A 26,210-nucleotide genomic window follows, 5' to 3' on the forward strand; every position below is an offset into this window, starting at 1 on the left:
AACACATTCGGAGGCTCTTGCGGCGGTATGAAATAGAACCAACAGCTCGGCGGTGAGTGCAGACTCTAGAGATTCGACCTTGTTGGATTTGACTAGAATTGGACTCATAGATAAAATAGATAAAGCGGTTAAAGCTAAACAAAGTGAAGAATCTTAAAAGTCTCTCCTCCCCTTTGTCATTCTAGACTAGTGCTTCATTGCGCAAGGTGGCGCTTCCCCACAACTACATTGTCCGGCTGTCGTTGTTGATGGTAAAGGTATGATGTGAGATGACATGCAATAAAATATTGCGGGAAAGGAATTTTGAACTGTTTCGGTTTCACTGTGGTTTCTCCTTGAAACCATGCAGTTAAAGGTCATCCAGCTAATGACGGCGTATCTACGAATCGCATATATTGCAGTCAAGTAGGAATCCTAGGTATTCATTCTCACATAATCTTCCACCTTTTTGCTCATCATCGTGTCTGTTCAGAGTGTATTTGATCCAATGGAAGTTGCGTTCCACCAAGTCTTCCAATTTCAGGGTTAGGATTATGTCGCGCCCTGCCTTATCCCTCACTCACCCCTCATCGCCGTCGGCAGGTTGGTCCGATGGAACCAGAGAATAGCGACAAACCAAACTCCAAGAGGAACCAAAAATGATGGACCTCCAAGACGTGCAAGTCTTCCAGCTCGGGATTAGAGGGCAGTTCCAGCGCCTGACGGACAAAGAGAAGCGATATGCGCACCATATGGCTCGGTAGGCCCCTCGACCACTGCTCTTGGCTCGATTGATTGCTGCTGACCTCGATTTCATCTCTTGGTCGTTTGCAGTGCCGCATGGCACGGAACAAGGATCATCCTTCGCCAGGTCTCCCCAGAGTCGACGTCGATATTTGACTTCATCCTCGAGCTCCACAACTTTTGCAACGGTAATTGGAGCTCTCTGACTGGGCCCGACGTCAGCGAGGAGAGGCTCGGAGGATTCCTGGTCTATGCAGCCACGTTTCTTTCCAACGTCGGGAATTACTTTGTAAGTTCGGACGCAGTTCAGAGCACTAGGGCCGCATATTCTGACCCATCCGAAAACATAGGGGTCGGGTGACCAAAAGTTTATCCCGGCCGTGGACGGTCTGGCCTTGAAGACCCTCGCCCGCAACTCCCCCAGGCTTTCGGAGCTGTACAAACAGATAGCGGAGTCCATCCATGCCAGGCCACCTTTCAGTCTCGGCTACCCTGCCGAGTCAACGCAGAGCAGCTACTACCCCGACTCTCCCTCCATCACTGAGGAGGAGATCAAGGCAGTCTCCAGGGCTCTGGAGCGGAATTCGGTCTTTTTAGAGAATACGCGGCTGCGGAAGGCGCCCGACAGCGTGGATTACGAGCTCCTAGTCGCCTCTGTAACCTGCGATATTGAAGGAGATCCTACTGCTCAGAGGACTTTTGCTCTTGGTGAGGACCAACAGGGTGTGGTGAGGCTAGTGCATGGCGACCATTCTGCGGACCTCGAGCTCATCTGCGCCGAGCTGTCCCTTGCATCCAAGTACGCGGCAAACGACGCCCAGCGAGAGTTTCTGGCCTTGTATATCAAGAGTTTCCGCACCGGCGATCTGGAAGCCTACCGCGAGTCACAGCGCATCTGGGTCCGGGACTGCGCGCCCCGCGTCGAGAACATCATGGGCTTTGTTGAGCCATACCGCGATCCACATGGCGTTCGCGCCGAGTTTGAGGGCCTGGTTGCTATCGCCGATGACGGAGAGACGGCGATGCTCGCAAAGTTAGTAGAGCTTTCGCCTCGCTTCATTCGTCGGCTGCCATGGGCGACCGAGGATAATGACGGCAAGGGCCCATTTGAGAAGAGTCTGTTTGAACCGCCAGACTTTTCCAGCATTCACTGTGTGTCTTCTCATCGTATCTCAGCCTCCCTGTGCTGTTTCACTGACCGAACTCAGCTCTTGCCTACTGCTCTAGTATTATATTCCCCGGAATCAACCTGCCAAACGTAGGTCTTCAATATCGATTAGCGATGAAAGAGGCACCCATGGCTGATGTAGTACGTATTTGTCATGAAACAGTATAATGACATCCGACAAGAGGTAGGGTTCAAGAACGTCATTGTCGCCAACCGCATGGCAGCCGACAGCCATTGCAAGCAGTACCCTTTCATCCCACTCTCTGAGGCCAAAAAGTTCAAGGAGCACAAGTTCCCTGCGTACTACTGGTGGGTTGTGCTACACGAGCTGCTCGGCCATGGGACCGGTAAGATGATGGTCGAGAAAGGGGAAGGCCAGTTCAACTTTGACATTGGGAACCCGCCCGTCAACCCGCTTTCGGGCAAGCCCATCGCGAGTTGGTACAAGCCGGGACAGACGTGGACGGGCCAGTTTGCAGACCTGGCTACCACGGTGGACGAGTGCAGGGCCGAACTTGTTGGGGCATATCTCATGGACGACAAAGAGCTGTTGGGGCTACTTGGGTTCACGGACACGTCCCATATCCGAGCCGAGGATTGTGAGACGTCTTTTCCTGCGCACCTGGCTGCTTTTGAATGATCAGAACTAACATGGACGCTGTGGCAGTAACATATAATTTATACCAGCAGCTTGGAGTGGATGGGTTGCGCGGTCTCGCCAACTTCAACGTGGGCAGTGGCGTAGGTTCTCTGCCCTCTTTCGCTGCCATGTCGATATTTTAAGCCCCTTTTGCTAACACATCTCTTTCATCGTACAGAAATGGGGCCAGGCACACAGCAGAGTTAGCATCACCCGATTTTCTACCTGCCTCGCATCTTTTTGTTCCCTCCTCCAACTTCGGTTTAATTCCTTCCTTTTTTTTGTTTCTGTCCATTTTTTCCCTTCTTCGCCTCCTTATATTACTGATACTAACTGTTCTGCCCCGATCCAGGCGCACTTCTCAATACTCAAATGCCTCCTGGTCGATGGCGACGGTGTAGTCGCCATCATCCACAACAAACCTAAGAACTCGCTTACCGTCCAAGTGGACAGGTCCAAGATTGTAACGCACGGAAAGCCCACACTTGGTCGGATGCTCCTTCGTCTGCACATGTACCGCTGCACGGCCGATGTGACGGCCTGCCGGACTTATTACGAGGACCTCTCCAGAGTTGCGGGAGAGCATCTCGAGTGGAGAGAGACAGTGCTAGCTAACAAGCCGCCTCCAGTGGTGTTTGTGCAGGCGAACACATTCCTTGGAGAGAACGGCGGTGAGGTCGTGCTCAAAGAATACGATGCTACTGTGGAGGGCATCATTCAGAGCTGGGCCGAACGCAGAGTTTGACAGAAAGTCGCAGTAATATTTCCTCGCATCGTACACGTCTATATAAAGGTACCGTCTCCCCGAATTGTTTGTAGTAATTACTAACCTCATTCATTGTTCTTGATATCGTTGATATATGAGAGTATTTGGAAGACAGTTTGGGTAAGGCCAAGCACGATGCTCACAGAGCCGAAGATGAGCACGCTCCAGAATGCTAGCCAGGCTGTCGAGTCCCGTTTATCCTGCCATAGTTGGCGTATAGACCTCGGCTTCCTGCTGGCTGCGTGCGCACTCAAGCGGGCCAGCCTGCTCCGCAGGTGGGGGAAGTCCCCGGCCAAGTCGTACTCGTCCCTCTCGACAAGTTCCACAACTCCATCATCGCCGGAGTGCAAAAGCAGGTACGGCCGCTTCCTGCCGCACAGCTGCCCGAGGACTTTGTCATGTTCCGATGGGGGAATTTTGGCAAAGGGGCGCAGCCTCCTGAACGCCGCCCTCGACCGCTTGCTCTGGCCAAACAAAAGGCGGTAGGAGAGAATGATTTCAGCCAGGAGGGCCGTCACATCCTCCTCGCTTCCCCACGGCACGCCGGCGTCCGAGTGGTGCATGATCCCGCAGCGATGGAGTACGCTACCGCCACCGCCACCGCCTGCACTCTCGTTCCTCGTCTGCGACCTGTACTCTTTGAGTGCCAAGAGGCAAAACGACGGGTATCGGAAGACGTAGAGGGTCCCCGACTGCCTATTCAGCTCGAGGTGGCAGGAAAGGGAGTCGACCCACTGGATCCTAACGTTGCAGACCTTTGTCAGCACGTGGGCGTCGACGTCCTTGACAAGGATAGTCTTGGTCCCACTGAAGAGCAGCTGATCGTCCGGGTCAGGCATGGCGCAGTGGTTTCGTGGCGGGAGCATCATCCCGAAGCCGAGGAGAAAGTCTGCGAGGTTATTCCTACTCGAGAGGCCGTACTGGTTGAGGCAGACGCGGGACTCGCCGTTGCAGCCGTCCATCTCGTCGAGCAGCGTGTACCCGCCGCTCAAGTAGGATGAGAAGTCGGGCTTGTAGAGCATCGTCTGCCAGCCGAGGACAGAGAAGACGAGGTCCCGAACGGACTGCATCGCGTCGTAGTCTTGTTTGAGGACGACGAGATTGTCGAGAACGAGAGCGTCGGATATCGCGTCGATGCTCGTTGGGCCAGGCTGGAGGATAAGGGCCCGGATCCTACACCATAGCGGCAGGAAGTGAGCATCCCATGCCGAGTCATCTTCGAGATTTACGTCTGGCAGGGAGAAGAACAGTCTTTGAGGCTGGGCTCGGGCCTGACGGCGTAGCCACTTGTGGTACCACGGTAGGTCATAATAAGGGGTGTTGAGTCTTGTCTCGAGTTGCCTGTTCGTCGGGTTTGTGAAGCGTCGAGGGACGAGATCTGGCACTGTTAGCAGAGCGCATGCTTCAAACGAGCTACCTTGTGATGCACGGATGGAAAGGAGAATTCGTAGTTTACCCGAGGCATGCATGGCTTGTCTGTTGACGGCTCGGAAAAAGAGGTCTTCTGGACTATGAGAGCATATTCACAAAGTCTCCAGACCAATTTTGGGAGACAATCGAGGAAGAAATATCATTTCCATCCCGATGTTTTAAACAGAGCAGCGCGTCTGCACGAAGAACAGGGTGGCAGCAGCGCTTGGGGGCCTGTCGCAGCCTTTTCACACCCGCCCACCATTGTTGATGCTTTGAGGCTGAAAAAGGATGCAAGTTGGAACATGCGTCATCGTCATCCTGATAACTGCAGCCACAGAACTGCATAAATTACGCGCGCATATTTCTGCTTGTTTTGGGGCGGCTAGGCCACCTCGCCGGATAGGTCGCCCTGGCCCAGCATCTGCGCACCTACGTTATCTAATAGACAGGCTCCTTCTCTGCCGCTGACAGCGGGCAGCACATTCAATGTTTCCGAATTGGAATCAATGGACAAGGCAGCATGGAAACTATATTGTCGCGATTTTGACAATATTCTACTTCCACCTTTTCAATTATTGTGCTTATTATTTTAATCTTGTACTGGTCAAACACTTTGTTATGAGCGTGCAATCATTTTCAACCCCCACCCTCGACGAGGAACGCTCTCTCTCAGGCGATAAGGCTTCCAACGCCCAGTGCCAAGCCGGTTGCAGTTCAGAAGATCAACATGCCCAACTCTATTGGCCAAAATGATGAAAAGGGTGGTCACCCCTGGTCGAGTCGATCAGATGGTGTGACGGGATCAGACAAGTCAAGTTACCAGGTGAGGGGAACCCTGAACACCAAATGCAGCAGCTTTGCCGATATTGATTCTAATCAATCTGGAAAGTAGGCCACTAACAGCCTTACCCCCGAAAATCTAATTAACATTTTTCACAAAAAAAACCCGACTTAAGGGTGTTGGCTAAATTGGCTTCCTCTCCTGATATCCCGGATTATCTGCGAGCTGTTCTTCGCGAGATAGATCCGACAGTTGATCTAAGCCTCATTTTCGTACGTAGGAAGACGCAAGGGAACTTTGCGCCTGTACTAGAATCTTACAAACAATGAAGGCCGAAGCAACCAGCCGTAGTCGAGGCTCGACTCCGCTGTGGCACATTGCTCTGGAAAAATACCGCGATGAATTACAGGACGCCCAAGACTACGAAGCCATCCAGGGGGTGCACTCACTCGATGAACTCATCAAATCCATGAGCACCATCCAGGCCGGCCCTGGAGTCTCAGCCAGCCTGGTTACTCTGAAACGGTTGACACCCCGGCTCAAGTTCGTCGACGACTTCTCAGCCGTGCTGGCCTTGTGCTTCGGCGCAGACACGGCGCTCACGGCGGCCGTGTGGGGCAGCATCCGGCTCATCCTCTCCCACGCCTCCTCGGCCGCCGAGACGCTCCAAGACGTGCTAGACATGCTTGAGGAGCTCAGCCTGACTCTCCCGCGCTTTCAGGTGTATGAACGGACTCTACCGCTTAACCGCCAGCTTCAGCAAGCCTTGATTGACGTGTACGGCGAGATCATCTGCTTTTACGCCCGTGCAATTCACTTTCTACGCAGCAACCCGCACCTGGTGCTCAGGAAGAATGCGTGGGGCAAATTGCAGGCCGACTTCTCCCGAACTACAATGCGAATCAAGCGCATGGCCTCGACGGTGGAGAGCGAGGCCGACCTGGCGCGAATGCGCAAGGATGAGGGCCAATACAAGGAAGTTTTAGACCTGCTAGGAACCATGCAGCTAGCCAGGGACGGTGAGAGCAAGCGTGTCAGGTACAGCAACATCCCTTTCTCGGCCAATGCAAAGTTCAGCGGACGTGAAGAAGTGCTGGCCACGATTCATCGTGCACTAGATCCCGACACGGTAGTCTCCTCGCACAAGTCGGCAGCGCTGTTTGGCATGGGCGGCGTCGGCAAGACGCAAATTGCACTTGAGTATGCTTACAAGTCTGTGCATCAGTTCGACATTGTCATGTGGGTTGCGGCCGATAATGCCATCGCCATAGGCCAGAGCTTTCGGACGATTGCCGACGGGCTTGGGCTGCTCGGCGATGGTGACGAGACCAACCACTCGGCAGCTGCTATATGGAAGACGAAGAACTGGCTCCTGACTACTAGTAAGTTCTACATGCACCCAAAGAAAAGCTTCATGACACAGTCACTGAAACTCGACGGTATACAGAATCCAGCTGTCTTGTGGTATTTGACAACGCCGACGATCTGGTTGCTTTGAAGACGGCGTGGCTAGGGGCCACTGGTGGCTCAGTCTCAATGCTTCTGACTACACGGGATCTCAGAGTTGCCACCTCGTTTGCTGCCCAAAACATACACGTCAATGCTCTTGGGGATGACGAAGGCACCAAACTCCTGCTGAGGGCGATTGACGTAGATGATGGCTCTCCGCTGGATACACAACACGCACTCGCCATCTCCAGGACCTTTGGCGGGCTGCCGTTGGCTCTCGCCCAGGTAGCAGGCTTCATTACCCAGAGAAGGTTGGCCCTGAAGGACTTTCTGCCTCTATACGAGCGGTATTCGTCCAGGGTTGACTCTCGCAGGAACCCTGGCAGCGACTATGAGCACACCTTGAGCACGGTGTGGGACATGTCCTTCCACAAGCTGACCGAGACTAACTCTGCCTGCCTCCTTAACCTTCTGTCGTTTTTTGAACCAGATGGAATCTCAGAAGGCATCCTAATCAACGGTTCCAAGGACCTGGATGATGAGTTTCTCTTCCTGTCCGATGAATTTGAGTACGTCCCACCCAGATCAGCTTGCCTCTCTTTTTGGTAGCGCCGACTGTCCCTGACCCACACCATTCAACAGCCTCGGCGATGCTTCGGAAGAACTCATGCGTGCAGCTCTTGTTCAGCGAACAGCTCAGTCTTCGGATCTGTCTATTCATCGCCTCGTCCAGTCGGCTGTCAGGAAAAGGCTCGAAAGGTCCACGGCGGCCAAGCTTTTCGACGTTGTGGCCCATATGCTCTGCTGGGGCTTTCCCGATCACTCGACTGTTGACATCGGCCACCAGATCTCGGCCTGGGCGCGATGCGAAAAATGTCTCCCTCACGTCCATCATCTTGTCGGGCTGGCCAAGAACTCTGGTATAGCCGCCCTGGACCGGCAGAAGTACGCCGATCTTTTACTCAGATGCGGCTGGTGAGTCTTGTGTTTCGAATTGACTTTTCATTTCTGCCTTTGGGTTGCCTTTGGGAAGTTAACCGCCAACACATGACTCTCCCAGGTATCTGTATGAGCGGGAAATGTACACGGTTGCTAAAGGGATGATCGACCAGGCAATCGCCGCATTTGACGACATGACGAGTCTGGCCTACGCCAGCGCCATCGACCTCGGCGGCCTGCTGGACCTCGATCTTGCCCAGGCCTCTCGGGCGCTAGGGCCCTTCAAGCGAGCCCTGGAGATCCGCCGCGCCCGGCTCGGGCCCGAGGATCCTTTTATCGCATACAGTCTAAACAACATCGCACTTGCATACACCGAGATGGACGAACTGGAACTCGCACACGAGGCCCATACGGAAGCGGTCCGCCTACGGCTGGCGGCCAAAAGCGACAGGATAGGCAACTCTTACAGTAACTTGTCGAGTCTCTTGCTGCGGATGGGCCGGCCCGACGAAGCCGAAGAGATGCTAGCGCGTTGCCCGTCGCTCAAGGACTTCACTGACGAGACGTTCCTGGGGACGGGCAACCCGCGCTTCTCGGGCGATATGGTCCTCCTGTCGCGGATCAGGCTGGAGCAGGGGCGCACGACTGAGGCCATCAGGCTGGCGTCAAAGGCGCTCGAGTTTCGTCGCAAGCTGCTGGGCAGCCGGCTCAAGACGTGCGACTCGCAGTACGACGTGGCGCGCATGCTCGCCCTGGAAGGATTCGAGAGCTCGGCCATGTAAGTCCTTTTTTCCCATGCCCTTGCAAGAAACAAGTTGGAAAAAAGAATACGAAACAAAAAGAATCGAGCGGTATGTGATATAACCAACAAGCCATGCCTGACACCAAATTGCATCACAACCACAGCCAACTGCTAGAGGAGATTGTCGGCATCTCCGAGACCTTTGTGGAGGGCCAAGGGCAGCGCGCCAGGGCCCTCTATAAGCTCTCCGAGATTTATCACAAAGGCGGCCAGGAGGCATCGAGCGACGAGTGCAAGCGACGGGCGATGGAGCTGCGCGCAGCCATGAGGCCGGAGCTTAGCGACGCGCCATTTGAGGAGGCAGAATTTGGAAAGCTCTGCTCGTGGATGCTTTGGTGAAATCTCTAGCCGTTTGTTACGCCAGAGCCACGAGCTTCTCCGTTTCTATGTCAATTGGCCGCCCTTGCGAGGGCAGGAAAAACTGCAACTAACATAAAACACAGTATCCCATGACGGTTTTTAGGTGAGTTACAACGGACTTGGCGATGAATACGAGGATTTGTTGGCATCGTCGTAATAGAGCTTTCTCCGTTTGGCTTGTCCTGTTTCCTCGATCTTGTCATGTTTCAAGCTTGCAACTTCATGCCTTTCCAACACTGAATCATCGTCTTTCCTGGCTCTCGTATGCCCGCTTTAGGGAGTTGCAGAGTTCACCAGGCCATACAAGGCTTCCATTGCCGATGAGGCTACTTGCCGGCGAATTGCATGGACTGTCAACCTCAATTATTTTAGTAGCAGATGATGCCGCTGTTAATTTGTCCGCATGCAATGCTGAAGCTGTCGTTGGAGACTGCTGGCGCAGAGACACTTCAGGTGTTAAAACGCGGTCTGGGAAACATTGTCCCCCTATCGACCGCATATCGGCTGGTCTAGTCGGAGATTGGGTAAACTTGTTTTGTGACCCTGAGCTACCAGCTGCTTTATGTTGAGATTCATCGGTGCGGGTTTGCCCTGATTTTACATGCGGTAAGCTCTCCTGTAGGTCAAAAACCTGCCGATCATCGAGCAGCGGCCCGGCGACTACGTGTGCATCATCGGGCAGCTCCGTGATTCTGCTTCTTCGCTAGTGTTTATTAATTTTGTTGTTCTAAATTGGCATCGCAGGCCGCATCAAAACTGTCGATACATTGTGCCCCGTCGTCCGGGGTAGGGAGGTCGCTTATGTCTACGCTGACTCGATCGTCGCTCCGTATCCTCGGTATATCTGACGGGGATTCCATCTCTCGTCCCAGGCCACCCTTACCAGGGCTGCTAAATAACTCTGTAAACGAATTCGATACATGTCTCAAAGCTACCACCAATATTTTTTTCTTTTTGCTTTTTGCACTCGGTTCGGCTCCGGGTTGTTGGTCGTAGTGTATCTGAAAAGCGAGTTTGGGCAAGAGTGAGCCAGTTTTAAATTTAGCACCGATGTGTATGCCGCAGCTGCAATCGAGAAAATGAACGACAAAGGATGATTTAGAAAACAGTATATTGTGCCATGCCTCTGTACAAGTGCTCAAGTATATAACTGTTGGTTTGTTCTTCGTACCGGGACTTTCTTATATACCAAGACGTGCTCTGGGCCAGCTGCTGACACAGTGGGTATAATAGTTCTTCTTACACCTTTGCTTCTCGTCTCCCCTCGTTCTCTCAATGACACGCGGTCTTCACCGGCCCCGTCACTGTTCCAAAAGCAAAATAACGAACAAAAACAAAAGACATGCGGATTGCCAGACACCAGAAAAAAGAAATGACAAAAAACCCCATAGGTATCAAATCAGTAAATGTAGCGAGTGTAAAGAAGTCCCTTTTTGTCCCCCAATGGCGCCCCCCTTTCCGTATTAGTTGCAAAGCTCAATGCACCCTGATGCAAAACGTGACAGAAAACGAAAAGTGATGATACCAAACGGTTTTGAAGTTGGAACCATCAATAAGTAGGAAAATGTGAAGAAAGAAAATTACCTCGAACATGTAGGAACAGAGAAAAGAATATCAGTTGCTTCCTGGAATTATCCTTCATCGAATACGGCGATCATCGCGATTGTTCCTGTCGGAATCAGTTCGTGATGCAGACCTAAGTGTAGTCCAGGTGTTAAAAAGCAGGCCAAACAAGCCGCCCCGACCGGTACGACCTGAGGGACGTGCAGAGCTGCGACTTGGCGAAGATAGAATCCCCCGCTCTACATCGATGTCGTTTGAAGGCGATGTTGGTCTGCTGTCGTCACTCGCGGATGCTAAAACCTCGCCTTCGTCATCGCTTTCTTCGTCGTACGGGTCATAACGGGGACTGGTTGGCGAGCCACGAGCCAGGGACCGGACAACATCGCCCTTGCAGATGGGGCACGTTCTCCGGCGTGTGGTTAACCAAGGCGTGCTGTTTCAGCACGAGTTAGTCGCTATTCAAAAACCTGTTTTTCTTGCGAAACCACATGGTAAAGAAAGGGGAAATACGAACATGCACTCCACATGGAACTCGTGGCCGCAAGGCAGGCTCATGACCCTGCTGACACCATCGACGTACTCCTCCAAGCATACCACGCATTCAACCTGTCTACTCATGTACTTCCTCCACTCGCTTGACAGTTGCGGTGGGGATTTCCGCCTGCCAGTCCGAGAAGGGGTCAGTGGTGTTTGCAGATCTGGATCGACCCTCAACATTCCATCGCTCGAATCAGGCACATCGTTAGTAGTGCGTGATCGAGGTCGTGACCGAGAGGATGAAGCTACGTGTAAGGACGGAGGTGATGGCTGCAACTGTTGCTGTTGTTGTAGTAACGGAGTGGTCGGGGACGAGCTGGTCGGAGAGGGTAGCCTCGAAGGGTTTGAAGACGAGGCGACTGTGTGGTATGTCCGAACGGGCAGCCGCTCTACGACAGACTTTGGTGCTCGCCAACGTCGTCTCCTGAGCTTAGCTCGAAGGATGAGCAGAGCGTACACTACACTCAATGTGATCAACGGGCTAACCACAAGAACGAGCAGTGTGTCGAAGAAAGGGCTCCCGCTGGCTGTGGGCGTAATAGTAACCCAGAGTCCTTCGCGGTGTTCCGGTAGTTCAGTGCCGTCAGGTGTTTCGGAAGCCATCTTTTCCCCGGTTTTCGAGTTTCCTGACTTTCCAAATATGCTGCCCACAAAGGATCCATGTGACGTCGGGCGCAAAAAGTCCGCCTTGTTGGAGATTTTACCTCCAAGTTTGCCGTGCTTTGCGGCTTCTGGGGCATACTGTCCGCTGCTGGGAGTAACACCGATGTTAAATGTTGCCTCCTTTAATGATTTGTCCTTTTCTTTACCGGTACCTGATTTGCCATCGAGAGATTGGACTTGCGCATCCGAATTCGAATTGTCCAAGTCGTCCCCTGAACCATCTCGGTCCTTGTTCGCAGCCTTTTCCATGCTGGCCCTGATCTGAGAGTCCTTCTCATCACTCCAATCGTCCACCAGCACCCAGTCTCGAGAGTTGGCCTTTTGGACCGTTTCGACATCAACGCTCCAGCGGAAGAAGCTGCTCAACCAGCCTCGTGATTTCGCTGGAGGCGGCGAAGTAGTGGCCGTGGTATCCTTGGATACGTCCTTTTTAGGCAGCTCTTTCTTGACAACCTCGGCCTTGTTGGCTTGGTGACGTGTTTTTCGACCCTTCTCGGTCTGCTGAACTTTGACAACGGCCTTGCCGTTCTCATCGATGATGTCCTCGATGAAGCTGCCGGGCTGCATTAGCGAGGACAGAATGTGTGCCGTCGTGCGCGACGTGAAGATTGCGGGGATCGTCACATTAGACGTGTCGCCTCTGGCGAACATCTGAATCAACGGGCCGCCCTTAGTGTTGTCTCCTACGATTACACCAACAGCACCCCTGCGCTGAGCCCATTTGACCTTCTCAAGGAAACCGCAACCTCCTCGGCTAAGCAGCACCACCTTGCCCGTGATCTCTGCAGTCTCCTGCATGGACTGTATGTCGGAATGCGACTGCGACTTGTCTCCACGCAACGGCGAGGATCGCTGGAATCCCTGGTGAAGATAATCGTCCGTGCCGTCGTCAAAGGGCCGGCTCTTTTTTGCATCATCACGACTGCTTGATTTCGCCTTGCGATCTACGACGGGGCCACCAGGATTGCCAACATCTCTCTTAGAGTTCTTGGACGATTTGACATCTCCAGCCCCGAGTTTGGTGGTCTTTGTGAAACCCCCCTTCTTCATGGGCTTCAGACCAGCTAGTGCAGCTAGCCCCGCGGCCCCATCCTCCCAACCTGGCACATCGCTGCAGCCGAGTTCCCCTTCACCTTCGCCTTCGGGCAGATTGTCGTCGGCAAAGCCGCTTCCAATCCACAGCTGACCGCTCAGGCCCTTCTGTGGAAGCTGTGGCCCAAAAGCGGCGGGCCGAGCCTGAAAGGACGTACTGTTGTCGTCCGTCAGAGATATTATGGCATTCGGAGGGAACAGTGAGAAGGGTGTCGAGAGGGAAAAGAAGGATCGGAGCTTGGAATTTGCTGGCGGCTGTTCTGGTATCGGCGAGGCTATCGACCCTTCGGGTTCGCGCTTTCGGTGTGCGAATGACGTGATGGAACGGCAGAATAGGAAGAGGGCGGCTGAGAAGAAGAAGATGAGTATGACCACCCTCGGCGGCCGCATCGTGGAGAAGTAGGGTCGTATAGTGTCACGGTGTGTTCGTAAAGACCGGTCAAATTGATCTTCTGTTGGTAAAACTTCAAAACTTCAAAACTTCAGAAAAGCATATGCAGAGACAGCGACGGGTTGCCCAACGACCTTGAGCTTTGACCCGCTCGATCGGCCTCTAAACGAGTCACTACCAGTCGAGCGCATTCGGGTCCGGGGGGGTTTTTGTCGAAAAGTCGGCTCAGACACAAGGAAACGAAACGTGACCGGGTTGCAAACTGATCTAGGATGTGCTTTGAGGTTACAATCAAATTCAAACACAGTTTAAGTCGCCCTTGCGAGAGTAGGAATGCTTAAAACGACAGACGCCCGAGGAGAGGAAAAAAATAAAATAAAACACAAGACGCGATGGCGTCGTGGCGACTGACAAGAAACTCGAACGATGGCGGAGTTTGGACTTTTTGGCAAGGTACAATAGCCTGGCGGCGGGAGGGTGAGTGGAGGAACCTAAAGCCGACACGGCGGGAGGCCTGCTCATCACTGGAGCATGTCCGCGGGTTGTGAATCGCCTACAGGGGCGGGTTGAGCTAGGATCGAGCTAAGTGGAGAAGAGAGCATTTTGGCCGCCCTGTGGAGGGGCAGAATTCTCAAGGTTGGGGTGGGGAACCATCAACGTCCATGACCTTCCCTGCCTCCAGATGCCGAATAGGTAGGGTCGGCATGGTTGTCACTGCTAGTTTGAATCACAGAGTTGTTACCTCGGGCACCGTGAGCCTCGTCCATCTGATGTGTAAACGCAACTTTGGGTCATTCTTGCCATCTCGCGGTTTTTCGACTACATCATAATGTGAGGTGGTAGAGTTCACTGCTAGAAGAAAAAAAGCTACAGTTGGTATGACAACTGCGCCGCTGTGGAAAAGACATGCTGCCACCAAGCTAAGAGCAACGGAACGGAACCTAGCTGACGATTGCTTGCCAAGCGCAAAACAGAGCAATAGTCTCAGATGCCGGGCAGCCGCTCCAAGCCTTGGGGGGCACGCGATTAGATCCACCATCTACACGTCAGTTTGTCCTCTCTAGACCCTTGACCTGGGCTGACGGCTGTGCCCACTCAGCGACCCAACAAGCCGAGTAGGTCGACCGAAGAACACTAAAAGCTCTCTAAATTAACGGACCCCCATTTCTGCCCATGAACAACGCGCGTCCATCTTCTCGTGTGAGCTAATGTGGAAAGAAAAATCAACGGCAACATCCACGACCCTCTTCGTGTTGCGCGATGCGAAATTGCGATACCAAACTCAGACTTCCTTTTTCGCTGTTGTTCCTTATCTCATGTTTGTTTGCTTGTTCCAGTTGGCCGAGCCGCGATTCGTACGCTTAAACAAACTTCGCCCTGATAGGTGAATGTGTTGCAGGTGTCCATTCGATTATTTGACCTGGTGCCAGGAATTCGGCGCAACCTTGCTTGGATGACCACATCATTTGACCACCAGAGCCTCACGTTTTGAGTTTACAAATCTTACCTCGAGACGCACATCTTTGCGGCGTCGACGCATGTTGCCTATCTAATCGCTACCTCGGTAAGGCGTCTACATTGCTGAGGTACTCGGAGGTGTGTGGAATAGATAAGGTTCTTACTAGTGCATTTGCTTGCTACTGCATTTTGCATGGGATAATCCTGTTGTATCGTACTGAGTAATTATGTACTTGAGTACTTGAACACACAAATCCAGACCAGTGCTTCATGATGCTTCATGATAAAGTGGCACTCCTACAACAAGGCCCAATTATGCATTTATGATACTAGGCCTAGCCTATCAGAGTGATTGTTTTAGCGCAAATCCAACGCCAACCCCACGCGACGGCAATGGCAGACAGTCAGTCACTGCATGTCACCAGACTCGGCCACACCACGCCATCTTGTCCAGGGAATTGAGCAGGGAGGGACAAGGGAACAGGAGGCAGGGAAACCCCCCCGCCCCCCCCCAATGAATGCAACAGTAAATTGCAATCGTTCCTACAGCACCGCAGGGTCCGACACAAAGCTTGTGCCACAAATAACCAAAATCTCGAGTTTGACATGTACTCATTGCACGTATTATTAAACGAGGCCCCTGAACACTTTCCCCATCTCGTGTTCTACGTATGGGGCGAACGGCACGTCCTTTGGCACCAAATCAAACCTGCGCATGCATACATCTGGTCGTCGTCGCGCAAAAAAAGATCAGGCACATTAGGGTTTTGGTGCTTTTTTTTTTCTTTCTTTTTTCTTAGTGCCACTACATGCAGTGGCCCCAAGCCGCTGTTACGCCACATGCAAAGCTTCAATCGCTAAAGCATGTCAATCGGGGAGTAGACTGGCACAGAGAAATCGAAGAACAGCCAAATGATGCGAGCAAATATTCTGAACAATAATGGTTTAAAAAGTCCAACGTGATTTTGCCGTTTAAATATCATATTACTACAATGCCCAACTAGCTGATGAGCTCATCCCGGCCGAGAAGCTGAGCCATGGGATCATCAGTATTTGTCCGTTTCCTCCTGTACTCATCCAGCTCGGCCTCGGTAACATCGCCTATCGCTTGTTCGGTCGCTCGCTTCTTGAACTTTTCCTTCGCCGTGGCCGCAGTTTCCACTTCTTGCGGTCTTGTCGCTTCTTCCCTACTACCCTCGTCTTCTGCATCCCCGGCCGGCTCCAGCAGTCCGACTCCCGTACGTTGCCTCTCGGCAGCCTCCCAGGCCGCCTTGCCCTCCTCGCCCGTGCAGTAGCTGTTCTTGACGAAAGAGTGACAGCATGCATAGCCCCATTTAAAGTTGGACCACCAACTTCCCCAGACCGAGGTGTGGTTGTTGTGGAAGATGTCTTCTTTGTACTTTGACCGAGCCACACCCTTGGGTCCACCTTTGATCAGGCCGATTTCGTCGTACTCGACATACCTCTCCGATTCGGTCACGGCCATTTGTCTGATGGCGTCGGGTAGCACTTTGGTCTCCTCCCCACCGTACTTCTCCCGTAGTTGCCTCTCGCGCTCTTCCCGCTTTGCATCTTCCTCCTCCTTGAGTTTCTTGCGCATGTAGGAACCTGCCGTCGGGTTCGCTTGTAGATGTAGGCTTGTGTCACCGCCCTTCTCTTGTGCCTCCCATGCATACCTTTGTGCCTTTTCAAACTCTGCTGCATCACCCGACTGCCTGAGGAAGCCCTGTTCGGCGTAGAGCTCCGCTGTCTTGTCGTTTGTCGCGCCTGCGTCGACGATTGTGCGCGTTTTGGGGTCATATTTTGCGGAATCAAGATCCAGGTTCAGCAGATACTTGGCCGTGTCCTCTCGCAGTCGCAGCTGCCTCGTCGATGTCGGCTGGTGCTTGCTCATGTCGGAAGTTTCGGCGTAGTGGTCCCCGTCCTCAATCGCCTTGCCCGATTCCGCCGCAGCTTTGGCCTGCATCTCCTTCCTCAACTCCTCCATCTTGTTGTAGTCCTCCACGACTGCCTGGTACTCCCTCGCGTCGTAGCCGTTCCACCGGTCTCGCTTGGCGTCCCAGCCCATCCGGACCTCCTGCACCAGTTCGTCGGCCTTGATGTCGCGACCTGTCCACTTGGCGCCTTTGGCGCGCGGCCGGCTGAGGCAGTCCTTCACCTTGTGCGTCATGGCGCCGCAGTTCTCGCACGCGCCCTTGCGGTACTTTGTCGCCGCGGGCCCGAGCGTCTTACCCCGGTCGTACCATGCCGTGTCCTTCTGCTTCTTCTGGATACGTTGATGCTCTAGGTAGTCGGTGTTCTCGCCTTCGTCGACGGCGTAAAAGGGTCGTTTGCTGATGAAGTTGGGGATGTAGACGTTCTCTTCTTTGGAGGCTCCAGCAGCGCCCAGCGCTGGGCGCCTTGGGGGTGGAGGCGGCGGTGGCATCTCGAATTCTTGTTTTGAAGATAGGGATTTCCGGCACACTCGTGAGATACCAAAGGACAGAAGCGATATACTAAGAAAGGGGTGGATTTGGAGGCACTTTTTTTTGAGGTTGTGGCAGTAACTGGTTCAAATTGCCGAGTCGGTGATGCGCTATGAGGCGGGAGTGGCTGAATCTGAATCACGCATGTCGCGCGTCTGCTTATCTTATCACTTGGGAAATCCCCCGGGTGACCAACACGTGATAGTCACATGGTTTGGCGCTCTTAATTGTGCCGCATTTGGTAATCCCGCTCACCACAGACGCGTCTGCCTTTTCAGGAATTCTGACAAACAAGGCGGCAGCAAGGCATTTGAATGCCCCCTTTTGAAAAATTGTCGAGAATCCTTTCCGATGCTTTATTGGTCGCCATGATAATCTGTCTCTCTACTCCTCAGTTTATTTCTGATTTCTCAGTAATGGCCAAGCAGCCGTCGCGATGGACGTGTTCAAGGTGCGCCTGAACTGCATTGACCACTACCAAGCCACACCCACGCAATATGACCCCTGTCTCCGAAACGATGTTCGACATTCCCAACTATTCAAGGAGCCCAAGGTTCCGGTGATACGCGTTTTTGGCTCAACCCAGACTGGTCAAAAGGTCTGCGCGCATATACACGGCGCGTTTCCCTACCTCTTCGTCGAGTACAATGGGAAGCTGGATCAAGAAGAAGTTGGCACCTTCTCCTACCGGCTGCATCTATCGATTGATCATGCCCTCGCCGTGAGCTATAGGCAGGATGCCTATGCGCGGGACACTCCCAAATATGTGGCGCGTATCACGCTTGTCAAGGGGGTTCCCTTCTATGGATTCCATGTGGGATACAAGTATTATCTCAAGATCTACATGCTCAACCCCGTGGTCATGACCCGACTGGCCGATTTGCTGCACCAGGGTGTCATTATGAAACGGAAATTCCAACCGTACGAGGCGCATTTGCAGTACATATTGCAGTTCATGACCGACTACAACCTCTATGGCTGTGGGTATATCGAGGCCAGCAGCGTCAAGTTCCGTGCCCCAGTGCCTCAGGTAGACGACGATGACATGAACAGCTTCATGACTCACCATATCTGGCACAACCAGTCGATATCCCAAAAGCAGATAACAGATCATCACTCGTTACCCAGGGCCAGTCATTGTCCCATCGAGGTTGACATATGCGTACAGGACATACTCAATCGCAAAGATGTTAAGGAGCGCAGACTTCACCATGACTTTGTCGAGCGGCTGAACCCTTTACCCGCCGATATGAAGCTCGTAGCCAGCATGGCAGGACTGTGGAGGGACGAAACAAAACGTCGGAAAAGGCAATTGGGCATGTCGGATCCGAAAAGTAGTCCATTTCCTGCCGAGGTGCTTGTCTCTATGTCACACGATCGTCGAGACTCGCAGCCTGCTGGCTGGCTACATGAGGAGGAGTTCCGTGCAGAGATTGCAAAGCTCATAACAGCCGAGAGAGCCAATGATGATACAGACATCACGTTCGACTCGTTTGTGCCAACACCGCCCGCTCTCGATTCTGCCATTAAGACTGTGCTTGAGTCTGTCGAGGATCTGTACCCTCAACACTTGAAGGCATCCTTAGGGGAGATGTCAACTACGTCGATTGACTTTGACCCTGCAAGCAGTATTGAGGTTGATGAGAGAGGTGCACGCCGGCTAGGAAGACCGGAGTCTGTGGACGAGGACCCTTGTCCGGATGACTCTGATGAAGAAAGACTGCGAGACGCCCAGCGTTTGGAGAAGGCAAAGAAGCAGAGAAGTTTGCAGGATTACCCAAGCACAGCTTCGATAAACGGTCTGGTTGGACTTGATATCAGTGGTCTCATCACTGGAAAGCGACCAGAGATCCCCATAACGCAGGAGCTCATTGATGCCGCTGTTGAGGAAGATCTTTTGAGTGAGATTCCAGCTTCCTCGCAACCGTCAACTTTGCGGGAGGGCTTGAAGCGATCTGTCCATCCAACAGATGAGGAACATGCTTCAAAACGACCAAGAATACGACCAGCCCGCATAAACAACTTGAGATTTGTTCCCCCCAAGGATGGGCTACGACCCTCCTATGAACGTCGCGTTGCCGACATGGCCAAAGCCGAAAGCCAGCTCCCGCTGTCTTCCCAGCGACAAACAGCGGATGACGCCGCCCCGTTTCGTACCCCTGTACCGCGCAAGACATCAATGATGCACAGCTCGGCACCCAAGTCTGTTAACCGTAAGCTTAGCTTTGCTGTCGTCAAGGACCCGAATGATCCTGAGACAAAGCTTCGATTGAGCCAAAACTCGAACTCGCAAGATAGCGACACGTCAGAAACCCCGAAGCATCTTTCTTTTGATTCTTCGTTTGCAAGCCTGGAGGAAGCCTCGCCACATAAGAAAGAAAACCATGAATTCTATCAGGTGGGCTACTTGCCGAATCCGTTTACACCCTCAAACAAGTCTCAGGAACATGACTTCTTGGATGATGGGGCCTTTGTGCAAACATACATGGTACCTGTTTGCCAAGTTTTACCCCCAACTGCGGAGGAAGTCTGTGCAACTATGGCGGACTACGGAATACCAGATGTGGTTTATCAGGACGCATATTACAGCAAAGAAAAGGATGTGCCACTTCGTCCAAGAGAGTTTGCTGGGCGTCAATTTCGGCTTCGAGGTAACACATTACCATATCTGCCTGAGTTCACCGCCGATAGGCCTTCACAGAATGCATGGGGCGCCCCGGAGGAACAAATACCAGACAAATCAAAACTTCAACTTGAAGAGGAGATCCGTCGGAACAAATGTACAATCAAGACATGGGAAATTGCACAGCCACCTCCGACGTTCGAAGAAGTATCCGACTGGTGGGAGGAAAAGGAGCTAAAGAAGAAGGAGTCCGGAGCAAGGCCAAAGAGCCACCAAATATCCCCAAAATCGACACAGGTTGCTCGTCGCCATCTCTCGCAGATTGAAGGAGCCACCCCCAAGAACAAACATGGGTTCAAGTACTCGCCGAAGCAAAAGACTACCAGTGTTCAGCATGAGGTTGCTTACATGAGTACAATGAGTATCGAGATTCATGTGAACACCAGAGGAAAGCTTGTTCCTGATCCGGAAAAGGATGAGGTCAAGTGCATATTCTGGTGCTTTAGGTCAGATGATCAATCTACCGAGGCTAACAGTCAGGCTCCTGATGGTATAGAATCGGGCGTGGTGGTTCTATCAGAAGAAGGCACACTGGCTGAGCGCATCAAGCACCAAATCAAAGGCGAGCTTCTGGAGGAGACATCCGAGCTCGACCTCATGGTTCGTATGGTCGAGATCGTGCGAACACATGACCCAGATATTTTGACAGGCTATGAGGTTCATGGTGGCTCGTGGGGCTACTTGATTGAGCGCGCAAGATACATGTACGACTACAACCTCTGTGATGAGTTTTCGCGTATGAAGTCGCAGTCTCATGGCAGGTATGGCAAAGACGCAGACCGATGGGGCTTCAACACTACCTCGACCATCCGAGTAACGGGCCGACACATGATCAACATCTGGCGTGCAATGCGAGGAGAGCTCAATCTACTCCAGTACACGATGGAGAATGTTGTCTGGCATCTGCTACATCGCCGGATACCGCACTTCTCGTGGCAGACGCTCACAAGCTGGTATAGTAGTGGACGCCACGGCGATCTCGACAAACTACTACGTTACTACCAAACAAGGACAAGACTTGATATTGAGATTCTCGAAGAGAATGAGCTGATCTCGCGCACGAGTGAACAGGCAAGATTGCTTGGCGTCGATTTCTTTTCAGTATTCTCCCGTGGATCACAGTTCAAAGTTGAGTCTATTATGTTTCGGATCGCAAAGCCTGAAAATTTCATGCTCGTATCACCGAGTCGAAAGCAGGTCGGTGGGCAGAACGCATTGGAGTGTCTACCGCTGGTGATGGAGCCACAAAGTGCATTTTATAACAGCCCAGTGCTGGTGTTAGACTTCCAAAGTCTGTATCCCAGCGTCATGATTGCTTACAACTACTGCTACTCGACGTTTCTGGGCCGGATCGTGGATTGGCGTGGAACCAACAAGATGGGATTTGCCGAGTACCGAAGGCGAAAAAGACTGCTCGAGTTGTTGCAAGATCACGTCAATATTGCACCCAACGGCGTCATGTATACGAAGCCTGAGATCAGGAAGTCACTGCTTGCCAAGATGTTGACAGAGATTCTGGAGACAAGGGTCATGGTCAAGAGTGGCATGAAACAAGACAAGGACGACAAGACCCTCCAGCAGTTGCTGAACAACAGGCAGCTGGCTCTCAAGCTTTTGGCAAACGTCACATATGGCTACACGTCTGCCTCATTTTCCGGCAGGCTTCCGTGTTCGGAGATTGCCGATAGCATTGTACAAACTGGTCGTGAAACTCTGGAGCGAGCCATTGCCTTTATTCACTCTGTCCCAAGATGGGGGGCTGAAGTTGTGTATGGGGACACGGACAGTCTTTTTATCCACCTCAAGGGTCGCACAAAAGAGCAGGCCTTTGAGATTGGAAACGAAATGGCAAAGGCAATTACCGACATGAACCCGCGACCCATGAAACTCAAGTTTGAAAAGGTCTACTTGCCATGCGTTTTGTTGGCCAAAAAGCGTTATGTTGGTTACAAGTACGAGCATGTCGACCAAAAGGTGCCCGATTTCGATGCCAAGGGCATAGAGACAGTCCGTCGCGACGGGACGCCAGCGGAGCAAAAGATCGAAGAAAAGGCCCTGCGGCTGCTGTTTGAGACGGCGGACCTGAGTCAAATCAAGGAGTACTTTCAACGGCAATGCAACAAAATCATGCGTGGCCAAGTGTCGATCCAAGACTTTTGCTTCGCCAAGGAGGTCAAGTTGGGCACATATAGCGACCGTAACGGGGTAGGTCCCGCACCGCCTGGCGCGCTCATCAGCACAAAGAAGATGCTGGCCGACCCGCGAGCTGAACCACAATACGGTGAGCGTGTTCCCTACGTGGTCGTCACTGGCGCCCCTGGCGCGAGGCTTGCAGACAGGTGCGTGCCGCCCGAAGACATGCTATCGCCTGGCGGTGCGCACCTAAGACTAGACGCCGACTACTACATATCCAAAAACATCATTCCACCCCTGGAGCGCATCTTCAACTTGGTTGGAGCACACATCAGGGGCTGGTACGATGAACTGCCCAAGGTGCAGCAGGTCAGGCGCGTGGTGGTCGATTCTGGGAACGGCAATAACAGCTGGTTCGGGGGCATCATGGGGAACAATGGCGCACCAAAGGCTAGAAAGGTCACACTAGAGAGCTATCTACAGGTGATGAATTGCGCAGTATGCAATGTGCGCATCCGGCCCACGGCCCAGAAAAAGAAAGCGCCCGCGCCCCGACAGCAACTACCGCCAGTGCAATACCACCCACTGTTTGGGTTCGGCCGCTTTGGCCCGCGACCTCCACCTCAACCGGCACCAACCAAGAACAAGAAGAAGAACCCTGCAAACGACGTTGTGGTATGTGGACGGTGCACACGCCACGCCCAGGAATCGCTCCTTGAGCTCCACGGCAGGCTTGCACGCGAGCGCAAGAAATTTTCCGAGGTGGCAGACGTGTGTCGGAGCTGTGCCGGGTTGGCCCCCGGCGACGTCACCAGTGTGCACGACTGCGATAGCAAGGACTGCCCTGTCTTTTACACGCGGGTCAAGCAGGCTACGAAGCTTCGGACGGAAATGAGCATTGTCGAGCCGGTTATCAAACAGCTGGAGGCGAGGGTTGCCAAGATGAGGAAGAAGGCTCTGGAGTGGTAGCTTCTTTCTGTTTCGTTGATGTTTTTTTCTTTTCTTTTTTCTTTGTTTTCCTTTGTTTGCATGATGCATAGCGTTAATGGAGTAATTTTATCCTGGTAGTTGTTCCTTAGCATCAAGGTCTCATACAAGATGTAAGGATGGGCATTTGTCCAATTATTATTTTATCCGGCATATTACATTAAGTACGTTCTATCTGGTTTTTCATTCGTCTTCAATCCCATATACATTCCGGCGTCGTTCGAGATGAAGAAATTATTTACAAGATAGACTGAACAACCGGGTACTCCGGGAACTTGGGGTTGTAAACGGCCTGACACCTGGCATTGAACTCGCCAGTCTTGCCAGGGATCCTGGAAAGCTCGTCGCCAGGCACGCCCAGCTTGACCAACGGTCCCGACTTGGGCTTCAGCCTGTCCCAACCGGGGCCGGCAGCAGGGTTCTTGATCCAGGCGACGAACATGTCGTGGATGGAGTCGGCCAGGGCCTGCTGGGCCGGGGTGACGCCCGAAAGGTTGGCAAAGCACTCATTACCGCCGTGGAAGAAGGGCACCTCGGTGCCGTGGGTGGGCGCGGTGCCGGGCACGCCGACGACGTTGTCGTACTTGCCAAAGAAGCGGTAGGCCCAGGTAGGCTGTACCTCGGACCTCAGATCGACGTAGTAGTCGACGGGGCAGTTGAAGCGGGCGTCGCCGTACAGGGCGCCGCTGCGCAGCGACTCGGACGCGTAGTCGGCGGCCGGGTAGGCGGCCTCGAGCACGGCCGGGTCCAGGTGCGCCACGTCGGCGTCGAAGGAGCGGATCCACTTGGTAAAGTTGCCGTTGTCGGCGCCGTAGACGAGCGAGAAGACGGTGCCCTCGCCGTCGGACAGGCCCGTCAGCAGCGGCACGTGCGACGCGTACTTGCCGGCCGCGAAGCGGGCCGCGTAGTCCCCGTGCCGCGTCTTGTCGTCGATGACGGGCGTGAAGACGGTGTTGAGGGAGCCGTTGAACTGCGCCGTCATGAACGCCTCGGCGTCCACCTTGCGCAGGCACTCGATCTGGCCCCCGGTCGCCGCGCTGGGGCAGCCCAGCTCCGCGGCCATCTTGTCCAGGGCCTGGTCGGCGGGCGCAAAGGCAGGGCCCGACATGCTGTTGGCTGACATTTCGGCGGCGCCCTTCAGGAAGGTGTCGGGGTGGTTCCACAGGTAGTGGTCCACCTGCACGGAGCCGGACGAGTGGCCGGCAAAGACGATGTGATCGGGGTCGCCGCCGAAAGCTGTTGTTGGTTAGCTCATGGACTGTTGTTTTTGTTTTGACATTGTGTCTTCTTTCAGCTTACCCTCAATGTTTTCCCGAACCCACTCGAGCGCCTTGTCGACGTCCAGAATGCTAAAGTTCTGCGACTCATCAGGGTTCGCAGCCTTGAGCTCGGACGAGTGCGGCGAGGCAAAGATGCTCTCACGCGTGTTGAAGTTGACATAGACGACGCCCTTGTTGGCAAAGTTGGTGCCCTGGATGCCCGGGTTGCTGCTGGAGCCCGTGACCATGGCGCCGCCGTACATGTACACCAGGACGGGGAGTTTCTCGCCCGACTTGGGCGTCCAGATGTTGAGGTTCAGGCAGTCCTCATCCTGGCGAGACCACGAGGCGCTACCCTGCGACGGGGCCTGGGGACAGGTCGGCCCGTAGGCGACGGCGGCGAACGGCTCCTTGGACGGGACGACGGGCTGCGGAGCGCGCCACCTGTTCTCGCCGCCGGTGGTGGCGGCGAAGGGGATGCCGAGGAAGACCGAGTTTCCGTGCGCGTCCCGGGTGCCGGTGATGGTGCCCTGGGCCGTGACAGCGCGCGGGACGCCGCGCGGCTGGCAGGGGCTCGCGACGGTGGCGAAGTTGGACGAGCACGCGGACAGGATGCCTGCAGCGGCCACAAGGTTGGCAACGATACCCATCTTGATCGGCAGCGAAGGACGGACAGAAGGAAGGATTTCTGGGCAACGCGCCTAGGAGGGGACGGGGGGTGGACTGGGGGGGAAGATGGGAGGAAACGACCGGTGTGATGGACCAGAGTTTCACACAGGAAAGGACATAGCGGCCTTTGGGATTTTATTACATCTTTTTTTTTTTTCCCCACTCGTCACTATACGAATAAGGGCAAGGCTGAACCCCCTATTTTTTTTATTCCCGCTTCCTCGGCAATGTCCCCCAGTTTTCTTTATATTAAATGTCCCGGACATGGTGCAATTTCACCAATCCGCTGCTGTTGTGGAGTTTCTGATGGCAGCATCTCCACCAGGACCGCGACATTCGAAGGGTTCATTTGTTGTGTTGGCCAATCCTATAACTCGGTACAATTGCGGGGGGAGAACGTTTCCGCGTCTCCTGAACGGAGTAAAAAAAAAGAGGGACTCAATGCCATAAATTTCATGGCCAATACCACCTTCACCTTGGATAAGTGGGTAGTCAAAAAGGTGAGGAGGGAAGCGTTTTTGAGGCTCGTCATCTCGAAAAAAAAGGTGACATGGTGGAGATGGGAGGGAGGAAAGTCGTTCGACAAAGCTTGGCAGCATTCGAACTATTTATTGCGACTAGAACAGTTCTAGCGAGCTGCTACAGCAGGAACGGCATTCAGCCCCGGATGCGTACATGGCCGGTGGGCTTTATATGGGTCGAAGGCCGGTTGCGTGGGCATTTTTACTATGTACTGTGGTACTCCGGGAACCAAGTTGGATCCCAACTTGAAGCCAAGGCTTGACCTTATGCCCTTCCGTATCAAGTCCTGACAATCTCGGCGCCGACCTTATTTGATTATAAGATGCCCGCTTCTCCCCAGTGGCCTTCTAGACCGGTCCAGATTGATTTTGCGTCCTTTTGCAAGTTTGGTGGTTGCGGGTTTTTTGTTCCTGCTTCCAAGTTGTGTCTATATGCCTACATTTACAAGATGTTTATTTGCAAAACGTCCATATAAGCTACGATCGTGCTAAGCAGCAAGTACCGGCAGACGGGAAGGTAAAAAAGAAGAAAAAAGAGGGTGTGTGCTTACTAAAATAGGTCTAAACCTCTCTTGGTTGTCTAAGTTCCCGTCGTCGGCACTGCCGTAAATGCCCCATTGGCTGAAGAATCACTTCGTCCAATGTATGTCTCTTCATGGTTCGGAGGGACTTTTGTACCACCAAGGTGATGAAATGGTTGCAAGGATGCAAGGAACCAAGCCTCACTAGTTCATTCATGCTACGCGAG

At 53.3% G+C, this 26,210-nt stretch overlaps 7 protein-coding genes across 7 annotated transcripts; 3 read left to right on the forward strand and 4 right to left on the reverse strand.

Annotated features, from left to right (window-relative positions):
• Positions 1 to 638: 638 nt before the first annotated feature.
• Positions 639 to 3,276, forward strand: PpBr36_09394 (uncharacterized protein; the record flags this gene model as incomplete). The annotated part of the gene is made up of 8 exons (XM_029896515.1): positions 639 to 739; positions 814 to 1,012; positions 1,074 to 1,875; positions 1,932 to 1,981; positions 2,055 to 2,490; positions 2,559 to 2,632; positions 2,710 to 2,733; positions 2,884 to 3,276. 8 exons carry the CDS (start codon positions 639 to 641, stop codon positions 3,274 to 3,276), a joined length of 2,079 nt encoding a protein of 692 aa, XP_029744923.1.
• Positions 3,277 to 3,362: 86 nt separating this feature from the next.
• PpBr36_09395 (uncharacterized protein) lies at positions 3,363 to 4,766 on the reverse strand (the record flags this gene model as incomplete). The annotated part of the gene is made up of 2 exons (XM_029896516.1): positions 3,363 to 4,681; positions 4,754 to 4,766. 2 exons carry the CDS (start codon positions 4,764 to 4,766, stop codon positions 3,363 to 3,365), a joined length of 1,332 nt encoding a protein of 443 aa, XP_029744922.1.
• A 1,050-nt stretch (positions 4,767 to 5,816) lies between these two features.
• On the forward strand, positions 5,817 to 9,020 carry PpBr36_09396 (uncharacterized protein; the record flags this gene model as incomplete). Its single annotated transcript, XM_029896517.1, has 5 exons — positions 5,817 to 6,873; positions 6,939 to 7,509; positions 7,583 to 7,915; positions 8,001 to 8,657; positions 8,786 to 9,020. 5 exons carry the CDS (start codon positions 5,817 to 5,819, stop codon positions 9,018 to 9,020), a joined length of 2,853 nt encoding a protein of 950 aa, XP_029744925.1.
• A 1,659-nt stretch (positions 9,021 to 10,679) lies between these two features.
• On the reverse strand, positions 10,680 to 13,286 carry PpBr36_09397 (uncharacterized protein; the record flags this gene model as incomplete). The annotated part of the gene is made up of 2 exons (XM_029896518.1): positions 10,680 to 11,037; positions 11,119 to 13,286. 2 exons carry the CDS (start codon positions 13,284 to 13,286, stop codon positions 10,680 to 10,682), a joined length of 2,526 nt encoding a protein of 841 aa, XP_029744924.1.
• Positions 13,287 to 15,745: 2,459 nt separating this feature from the next.
• PpBr36_09398 (uncharacterized protein) lies at positions 15,746 to 17,170 on the reverse strand (the record flags this gene model as incomplete). The annotated part of the gene is made up of 1 exon (XM_029896519.1): positions 15,746 to 17,170. The coding sequence occupies one exon, from the start codon at positions 17,168 to 17,170 to the stop codon at positions 15,746 to 15,748; it is 1,425 nt and encodes a 474-aa protein (XP_029744921.1).
• A 476-nt stretch (positions 17,171 to 17,646) lies between these two features.
• On the forward strand, positions 17,647 to 22,995 carry PpBr36_09399 (uncharacterized protein; the record flags this gene model as incomplete). The annotated part of the gene is made up of 1 exon (XM_029896520.1): positions 17,647 to 22,995. One exon carries the CDS (start codon positions 17,647 to 17,649, stop codon positions 22,993 to 22,995), a length of 5,349 nt encoding a protein of 1,782 aa, XP_029744920.1.
• A 256-nt stretch (positions 22,996 to 23,251) lies between these two features.
• Positions 23,252 to 24,922, reverse strand: PpBr36_09400 (uncharacterized protein; the record flags this gene model as incomplete). The annotated part of the gene is made up of 2 exons (XM_029896521.1): positions 23,252 to 24,249; positions 24,313 to 24,922. 2 exons carry the CDS (start codon positions 24,920 to 24,922, stop codon positions 23,252 to 23,254), a joined length of 1,608 nt encoding a protein of 535 aa, XP_029744916.1.
• Positions 24,923 to 26,210: the final 1,288 nt, after the last annotated feature.

The sequence above is a fragment of the Pyricularia pennisetigena genome (assembly GCF_004337985.1).
Source record: "Pyricularia pennisetigena strain Br36 chromosome 7 map unlocalized Pyricularia_pennisetigena_Br36_Scf_8, whole genome shotgun sequence".
NCBI lineage: Eukaryota > Fungi > Ascomycota > Sordariomycetes > Magnaporthales > Pyriculariaceae > Pyricularia > Pyricularia pennisetigena.